The 9,751-nt window shown below is 46.2% G+C and overlaps 1 protein-coding gene across 1 annotated transcript in view; it reads right to left on the reverse strand.

The window, feature by feature from the left end:
• Positions 1-9,175, reverse strand: part of TP63 (tumor protein p63) — a 107,530-nt gene extending 98,355 nt beyond the window's left edge. The window contains exon 1 of the mRNA XM_009282360.2: positions 9,027-9,175. Within this exon, the coding sequence (XP_009280635.1) occupies positions 9,027-9,088 (62 nt within the window). The 5' untranslated portion in view covers positions 9,089-9,175. The remainder of the gene's footprint in view (positions 1-9,026) is intronic.
• Positions 9,176-9,751: the final 576 nt, after the last annotated feature.

Raw genomic sequence — 9,751 nt, forward strand, 5'->3', positions numbered from 1 at the left:
CCCCTCCAGCACGGACGCTATCCAAAAACCTCCAGAGACAAACAAAATGAGAAATGCAGGATTCAGCTCCCTCCCAGCTCTGCTACAACTGCATCCACTGAACTGAGTGTGCTTTTCTGGACCAAACCAGGCTCCACGGCATGGTAGAGGCACATGCAGCATGGGCTTTTCTGGCATGCTTGCAGCCCCGATTGCTCATGCTGGGGTTGCAGCCCTGCAGCACGCTCTGAGCTCTGTTTAAAGCCTGGCACGGGTTTCCTGCAAGCAGCCTTTTCCCTGCTTGCACCATATCACCATCAGTAGTTCCCCAGGACACTAACACGCTCTGCCAAGAACAGAGTTTCTTTTAAATTTGCTGATATTTGAGCCTTTTTGATGTGTGAGGGAATCGGATCCTCTCTCTGCCAGAGTCTTCCCAGCAGCTCCTGAGGTTTGTTTGCCCAAGTGCTTGGTGTGCTGCAGCTACGACCCTGGGGAAGGCGCTGGGCACCCCTGCACACCGAGCAGCAGGCGCCAAGTTGTTGCTGTCCCAGTTCATATTAGACAGGCATTCCCCAAATTCGGCTGTTGTGAGGAGGCGGCAGGGAAAAGGCTGGTAAGGGGACATCCCACACGGGTCTCAACATGGCCCCCCACCAGAGGGAGAGAAATCATGCAGCCCACACTGATTTTCAGCCCTAGGATACTATGCATGACAGGGCATTTAGTCATATAAATATAGTCAGAGAGGAGAGGGACAGCTTCCCCAGACAGAGAACATGAAATACGTGATTCCTTTTTAGGACAGGAAGGTCTCAGACTATCTACTGCAAAAGACTCGTGACATTTTGAGTTGAGCCAGGTAAGACTCTTGGCTCCCTAAGGCACCTACTCTTACGAAAGCTGCTTCAGTCTTCAGTTACACAAACTCTTTTCTCTATGAACTGCTCAGGGGACTTACAAAGTCCCTCTCTCAAACTCTCTCGAGAAGGTTGAATTTTACAAAAATATAAAATAAATGATGACAATAATACAGAAAGTCCCCAGAACTCTTTAGAAGCAGGAAACTGTAAACAGCAAAATCCTGTGTTTCAGTAAATAACTAAAATGCAAAACAGAAACACCAGCAAAGCAGATGTTAGGTGCAGATTCCCATAATATGAATTTGGTTGAAGCTCCCACTTGCTACCCTCCCAGCCAACCTGCTAAATCTGATGTTTTGGATGATAAACAATAACTTCCATTCCCCACCCCGCTGCCACCAGTGATACTCCTATGGGAAAATGAAGTCTTCTGCTAAACACCATGCTGGCTGCATTTTTCAGCATGTAGCAACTCTTGTGGCAGGTCAGCTATTGCTAAGCCCAAGGGCAGAGAATCCTTTTCTCCAAAATAAGAACACTTGCAAAAACCTTTCTCTGTGTCACAAAATAGCTGCAAGACAGGGCAGATGAAGGACAAAGAATTAAGAGCAGATTATAGTCCTGGAAGACAGGAACAAGTGAACTGTTTATCAGAAACACGGCTGGTGTGTAAGGGAACGCTACCTGGAGTGCTCACAGGATCTTTGCTTTTGCAACTATGCCTGGTGCTAAGAAATTACAGGGTTGGCTCCCTATAATTTTATCAATACATTGCCACACCTAATGTGATTTATGATTTTTGCTTGTGATTATCTTAAAGCAGTAGCTCCTGGAGTGCTATGAATACACCAGAGTCCCCCGTTCCATCAAAAACAGGAATGATGTTTCCAGCCTGTATATTTTAAGAGGAAAATTCACAAATATGAACAACCAAACTTGGAAGACAGTGTAAAGGAATTTTGTTGTTTAACATTAAAATTTTTAATCCTGTAATATTTGACCACCTAATGCCCACGTTAACTCTCAGAGCCGGCTGAACTACGATTTCACAGGTGTCACAGCCACCTCAGAGACCCCATTGACAGCAAGCACAGAAATCCCACCATTTTGCCCCACAGCTCTGGCTCCTACTTCTGAGTTTAGAGGCAGACACTGCTGGCAATACATAACTGAGCAGCTGCTGCTTGCAGCATCCAGCTCATCAGCACACTTGCAAGCTTCTTTCCATGCATTTTTTCAGCATGCATTGACTTAGGTGCATATCAACATCACTAAACTAGACAGGCATTGAACCTCCCAGGGAAAGGTTTTGTAAGCAGACTTATTTATATGTTTCAAACAGCCTATTGAACCCCTGATCACTTACTGCAGGGTTTCCCCCTTCTCACTCGTGGAGGCTGCTGTTCTCTTTATAGCTCCATGCACTAACCAAATTCCCCTTCCTTACATGTATCAGTATTTATCACATCAGGCCACCTGTGGCATTCAAACACCTGATTGGAGATGACTCGGCCGCAAAATCCTGTGGGGAGACAGTCTGCTACACAGTAGTAAGTGATTACAAACAGGCACCAAAAACTCCCAAGTGAGCCCTAGGAACACATACAGATGTTTTCATGAAGCTATCTAAGCAGATGGAAGAATATTATCTATTATCAGCAGACATAGTCAAACAGATAGGAACACACAGATGTTTTCATGAAGCTATCTAAGCAGATGGAAGAATATTATCTATTATCAGCAGACATAGTCAAACAGACCTCAGAAATCTATTACAGTGAAACATTTTCCTTCTGATTATTTCAGTTTTGATCATGGGCTACAAATTTTTAAATTAAATGGAAATAAAAATTCGAACGGCAGTGTAACCGTTGGATCCCACCACAACACCCAAATTCCTGTGAAGGTTTTCACATAAGTGCATAACTAGCTTAAAGCCAGGCACCAAATTAAGCACCGAGTTTCCTTGATTTCTTCCTCAGCTAAGACCCTCCTTCCTCCCCCATGCTTTGTGACACCTATGGACATTTTTTTCATAAGGGTTCAATATTCCTTTGGCCACTTGTTTTGTTTTTCCCAAAACTGAAGCTGAGCCCTTCTGCTCTGTATCAGGCCAGAAATCCTTGTGTTTGTTGAGAGGAGCCATTGCAAGTTAGCTTGTAGCAGAAGGTACCATGCAAATCAGGAGGGGATTATACTTACAACATGTACCATGAACACCCTAAACACCTCTGAACAGCTGAGCTATTGAGAACTTGCTTCTTTAATTTCTTCAGTGTTTTTGGAAGTTGAAGTTGAGCAAGATCCTATGAATTGGGTATTCTCTCCTCATAGTAAAAAGGACCACATGAAAGACTTCACATATTCTCCTTCCAGTCCTTTTGAGATCCAGGAAAAACAGAAAACGGTCGATTTGATTCCACTTTAATCCTTTAAGCAGCACTAAAAAGACCTCCAAGCAGACAAATATCTTCTTATGACACTCTGAGGGGCCTATACCGTTTTCAAGAGGAAGAGAAAAGTGCTGTCTTTGGCAATGACTGTAAAGGGGTTGCGACATCCTCAGCACAGCAACGTCTCTCTGACATAGAGCAAAGAGGTCCAGCAGGGACAAAACGGAGGAGGGCAACAGGGATGAGCAGACTGCAGGGGCTCTGCCAGGAAGAAAGAACTGAAGAGGCTTTAACGTGCTGCTCTTCAGCGGTGTTTTACAAAGATCCTATCTTCTAATCCCATCTTCTGATGAGACTGCAGTATAAGAACAGGAGAGCAACCAAAGAACAGACCTCAAAGAGGAGATAAACATCGTCCCCTCCTCACCACCAGCGGTGCATGTCCTTAGCGAGGTGTCCAGGGGGCAGCCGAGAGGTCCCATGCTGGCAGCACGTCCTCCCTGCAGAGCTGCTCTGCAAAGCCCTCCCACCCACGAGGCCACCCTGCAATAGCTATGTCTCGGCACACTGCACGCTGTCCCCTTGCGCGTGTCTGGCTCCAGCTGGGGACCCTCCCCCGTGGGATTTCTACCAGGGGTGACAGCACATCCATGAAGGCGACCACCACCTCACAGAAGAGCTCACTGAGGCCAATAAAGAAAAAGCACCTCCCCGGCTCCCCTCCACCTTTCCTTCCTGTGTGGAGCCAATTCTGCTCCTCTAGAAGTCACCGGCTGCTCTGAGCACACCACAAGCTGCTCAGAACAATTTCTGGCCGCTCTTTGAGTCTTTGGAAAGTACCTGCTGTATCACTGGCCGTTTCTGCAAATAGATCTATACCAAGTCATGTGGCTTTCCTTACTTGGCTTCAGGTCTTTCTGTCAACATGGCAAATTTGGGCTCCCACCTCAAAGGTGAAGGTAGATGAGATTTGTCAACCCTGTCATAGCAGGAGTTCAGTTATTCTTCAGCAAGCTGTAGTATGAGGAAAGAGAAAAAGCGTGCAGTTGCCCAAATGCAAGGATTCTGCACAGCCTGCACATGGGATGAAACACTCCTGGCAAGACATTACCCTATTACAGCTTAAGCAAAGCTCTGTCACAATGTCACTCAGCTAATACCCGAGTGAAAGAAAAGCTGCTTACGCCAGCATTGATTCACAACCATGAAGGGACACAGCACACTGCTGCCTGTGATCAGGAGGGGTAGCCAGCACGTTTGCCTGAATGTGCCCCCTCCCAACTCAAAGGGAGGAAACCTGCTCTTTCATTACTGCCCATTAGCAATGATGAGCACTGGGTACAGTGAGTTTTTCACCTTTGTGCTGCATTGCAAGCATTAACATTGGCGAGACTCCTATCTGATAATTGCAGTCCGTTTACCAGCCCTGTTTGATACGTGTGGGAACCAACGAAGAATGGTGAAGCTACATGTGCAATGCTCCCAATGAAAGATCCCTTTGAACCCAGGAGGTCTGGCTGGCTGGAACTAGACCCTGCTCACCAAAACCCAGTCAGATACAGCACCCAGTAGATGATGCTGCCATGGCCCATGCCCTCCCCTCCCTTCCATGCCCCAACTAACTTCTGACAGTTTCCCTCATCCTCTTCTAAAAATAGATTTTTTTTTTTTCCTACATACCTGGTGGGTTTTTTTTTTTTTTTTTTTTTTTTTTCTTGATTGATTTTTCTTTTTGGCAACCCCTCCAAAACCCAGAACCATGTCTTATCCTACATACCTGGTGGGGTTTTTTTTTTTTTTTTTCTTGATTGATTTTTCTTTTTGGCAACCCCTCCAAAACCCAGAACCATGTCTGAGAAATCAGGTTCCAGCACGGATGCTGCAGGGACGAGAGGATTTCAGGGTTGTTTCTCAAGCCTCTGTTATTAGTGAGATTTGGGAGGCTGGGCTGTATCACATTATGCTGAGAATACAAAGCCAGAAATGAAAGAGGAAAGAGCAGCTTGCTTGAGAGGCCTTTCATTCAAAAGGGAGGAGTAAGCCACAGCGAACACCTTCAGCACATCAGGGATGCAAAACCCTGAGGCCACCAATTAGCCTGGGCGCGGAGAGAGGGGCGAGCAGAGCAGGCAGGACCATAGTCCAGTGCACCAGCAGGTGCATTCCCAACAGCCCCAAAAGAAGAGGGCTCCTGGGTAAAACACAGCCTAATGACCATTATTTCCAAGAACACAAGTAACTTATCTGTAAACATCACTCCCCCAACCAGGCATTAGCTGAAAAAAAAGCAGCTTTGGAGAGAGAGACTAATTACATAGCTCTCAACAGCTGGACTTTGATCATAATTACAGTGCCTTCTTTATCTTACGTTAGCAGCTTTCAACTGCAGCTAGGTGGGCACTTCTTGGAAGGTGGAAATCCCGTCCGTTTCAGATAGTTAGCTCATTTTATGACTCAGAGCTAGCCTGGGTTTTCTGCAGCACAGGATGAGCTCCCACGGTACCATCCAAACAAGTAATTCACGGGGGTCAGCGACTTGGTGCTTCAATGCAGGTGCTTCTGTCCTTACAGCAACACCTTCCCAGGCCCAGGCGCCGGAGCACTGAGCCTGCTTTATCACCGATTTCAAGCATTTCATGCAAATCCCTTTATAAGGGAAGCAGAAGTGGAAAAACAGTGAGGTTTTAGTTCAACTCCGTTGTTGCTGAATTTTAGCATCTCTTAGCTCTTTCTATTGAGAAGAAATGAAGATGAGCCCACTCAGGGTATACCTTTCCAAGCTCACTTCAGATGTTCACACGCTACATTTGCATCCCTCACTTCTGCACAGGGACGTACGTCCCCATCAGTGCCTGGTGCCCCTCTCTCAGCTGGGCTGCAGCTCCAGCAGTAAACTCCAGTGCCCACAGCAACAAGTGGGGTTCGTGGAGGAGGACGCTGCTGTCCTGTGTCCCAGCTGAGCTGTCCATACTTTTGTGTGATGCAGGGGGTGCTTTTGTTTTAATGCCCACTTTTACAAAGAAATAAATAGCCTAAACGAGAGAGCTGGGCTGTTGAGACAGGGGCTGGAGTAGCCTGAACAACACCACGCAGCACTGGGAGTCTGGGCACACAGCTATTTTTTCCTCATCTGTGGCAATGAATTACTCTGCTGTTTAGATATACCATAGCCGCAGCACATAGTTTCACTGCTGTGAAGTGACAGGCAGTAAGTATACAAGCATTATAATGGCACATTAGTTAATGCTCCTAAGCGTGATCTGTGTTCACCTCTTGACAGAGGAAGTGTTTTAGCTGGCTCCCACGCTGTCTGCCTGCCAGACACCCCCAAAGTAAAGAGATTAATAGATGAAGCAACAGCAGAGGGTAAATGTAAGCCACAAATCTTAGCGCTAACTGGGATTTGTAACTGCTTCCCCTCCACACGGACCTACAGGGAAATCTGTGTGACCCCCCCCTGCCCATTTTAACGGGGTCTCAAACGCTTTTCACTTATTATTTTGCCAGCATGCCTCAGCTCAACGTTATCAGTTTGCTGTTTAGATTATTACTAGACGTAATTTTAAAGTTGCAGAGAAGCACATTGGTGTTAGCTAAATAAAGCACTTTGACCACATCAAAGCAAAAGTGTTTCAAACTGTGCAAAATAAATGCAGTTATGAAACTATTCAATTTTGTTAAATCAGTCAGACGAATGTCACCCAGCACATCATGAATATCCAACCAATGGAGCTTAAAGCTGAAGACCATCTATCTCTTCAGACTGAGAAAAGTATCTCTGGGACCAACTTTCAGCTGATTTTGACCCGTGGCAGAGCACAGCCACTAATAACCGGACAAATGCCACTCTCAGCTCATGTAAACAGACATGCATAACAGCTGAGACACGTTATTACTCTAAGCTACATCTCAATCAGGTTTTATGACTGAGGGGTGTCACAAACTTTATCTCTCCCAAGCTGTCCTGAGGCTTCCCATACTGCAATGGTCACTTAAAAACTCATCACGCTGCTAAGGCGTGCGGTGAGGAGCAGCATTTCCAGTGAAAGGCCTAACTTGCTGGAGGACGCAGATTTGAAGGTGAGAAAGGCCCATTTAAAAATGGGATACAGCCAAGGGAATTTTTTGTCTTCAATTCCTGCTCCAGCTGTTTTTTTTTTTTCCTGAGCCACAGCGCCAATTTTATGAACCTGTTCTTTGACATAAGATGGGATGTGAATGGCAGGAGTTCACAGGGGCTGGGAAGCTGTCCCAGAGCTCAGGTACACTTCCCAGTGCATCTTTACACTTTCCAATTTTATTTTTAATTTTTTTAAACTATCTATTTGGGAATTTGCCTGGCTGTCCCTTCCAGCCACTGAAACTTCTTTGTCTGCTAAAGACCCCGCTGCTGCCAGCCTGAATCCACCTTCCCGGATGGGCGCTGCTCTCATACCGCTCTTCTCCTGGACACAGGCACATCCCCATCGGGGTCAGTGGTGCTGGGCGGGTTTGCGGGAGATCAGAGCGGGGCTGCATGTGCCCGGCCAGCCCTGGGGCTCGTGTTGTGGAAGGTCTCGCCAGGGAAACCAATACCCCCGGCTTCGTTCCACATTCCTCTGCCACGGCAGCACGGCCAAGGACCGTGCGCTATTTTCCCAGCTCCCCTCCACTCCTTCCCCTCCGCTGGCCCCAAATGCGGCCCCTCCTCACTGCCAGGTCTCCACACTCCTCCCCAGGACTGTCGCACAGCGGTGGCACTGAGCACCCAGAGGATTAAGGGGGGAAAAACACCCCACAAACATTGCAACAAATCATAATAGTGGGGGGGAAAAAAAAAAAGAAGAGATCACAAAGCTGCCTGTAATGCCGTGGGCTGGGTGATGGTGGCCAAGCCCTTTCTTCACCAGACAGCTATGCAACACAAGCAGCCTTCCCCAGCACCCTGCAGACGATGCAGAGTTAATAGTTAACCCTCCTGGGGATCGAATGCCTTGGTGAGACACCAGCCAGGGCTTTTTCAACACACAGCCAGAAACTAGCCTTAAAGTAGCTCAACAAGTGACTGCACTCAGAGGATTTCACCTCTCCGAACTTTACGACTGGAAAAATACCATCTACATGTCATTTACATGCTTAAATATAGTATCTTCTGTTGGGAGAAACAAACAAACTGACAATGTGATACCCTGATACCTCGTTCGGACATGCTCTTTTATCTGCTGGAAAGTTATAAAACTCAGCGTAACAACAAAGCTAAAATAAGAGTGGTTGTCAGGCTCTGATGTTGGCTGTTAAACAGAATGAAGGAATATTCTTGGAAAAGGGCTCTCTCATAGAAGGCGATTTTTTTCTTCTTTGAATCTTTTAAATGATTTATTTATCCTTTAAATTCCAAAATCTCAGAGCTTAATAGTTAAGCTCATATTCTTTCCAGGAGCTTTTCCATTTAAAGGAACAAATAAACACACTATAGAAAGCTAAAGCAATTCCTGCACTACCCAAAGCACAGAGTAACCTGCTCCAAAACACAGGGGAAAAATATTATCAGTTTTCATGTTATTTATCTTTTTTTTTTTCTCTAATGCCAAAGAGGAAAAGGGAGATATCTTATACGGATGCCTATAATTAAACAGTAACCTGTTAGAAAGCCAAAAATAATAATAAGCTCCACTGAGCATGAAGAGGGCGGCACATTTTTTCCGCATGCAGCCCAGCTGCCGCCGGACGATAGCAGAAAAGTTAACAATTACACAAGACACTCAGATCAAACCTGCGATAGGAGAGAGTTACGTCATGCTCAGAGACTCACCGCTGGATGCAGGGATCAGGGTAGTACTGCAAGGTGGTGAAAGGTGCCGGTTCAAAATTCATTTCCTTCGAGCCCCTCTTTGGGTACAAACCAAAATAAAATAAATAAATAGTTATAAAGTCAGCAGGCTAAAAGCAATAAGGTCAAGTGGTACACGAGGTACAACTTTAGAGATTTATTTTACACTTGCGAATGGGTGGGATCTCCCAGGGACTTGGCCAATGGGATTCATCAAGTGACCTGAGCATCACCACCAGTCCCTCCTCGCCAGCTGGGCATCTTCTGCACGGATATTTTCCCCTCCTCTCAACATCCGTAATAAACTTTGGTGTACGTCGGCCACACTTGCTGTTTGGAGCTCATCTGGGGCATCTCTGAACTTCTGATCTCGCCGGTCATTGGTTGCCTTCCCGCCTGACTTCACAGTTTAATTTTGGCAGCTCTTGCGATTTTGCGAACTGCTGTGGCCACTGGTCATCCTCGTCTCCAGATGGCAAGAGTTTCCTCTGCTGGGTGCAGCGCCCGTGCTGAATTTCATCGTACTTTAAAAGCTTTCCTTGTCAACTCTATGGCTAATACCTGCGTAAAGTTGCCTGGGGAAATTTTCAGTCTCTCTCGTGCCACAGTTCAAACAGTCTGTTGTGGTCACAGTTTCAAAAGCTGAACGACAAAATATGGGGAAATTCCTCAATTAAAATTAACTCTGAACTTTTGCTCCTCTGCCT

Source organism: Aptenodytes forsteri, unplaced genomic scaffold (genome assembly GCF_000699145.1).
Source record: "Aptenodytes forsteri isolate BGI_AS27 unplaced genomic scaffold, ASM69914v1 Scaffold404, whole genome shotgun sequence".
Lineage (NCBI taxonomy): Eukaryota > Metazoa > Chordata > Aves > Sphenisciformes > Spheniscidae > Aptenodytes > Aptenodytes forsteri.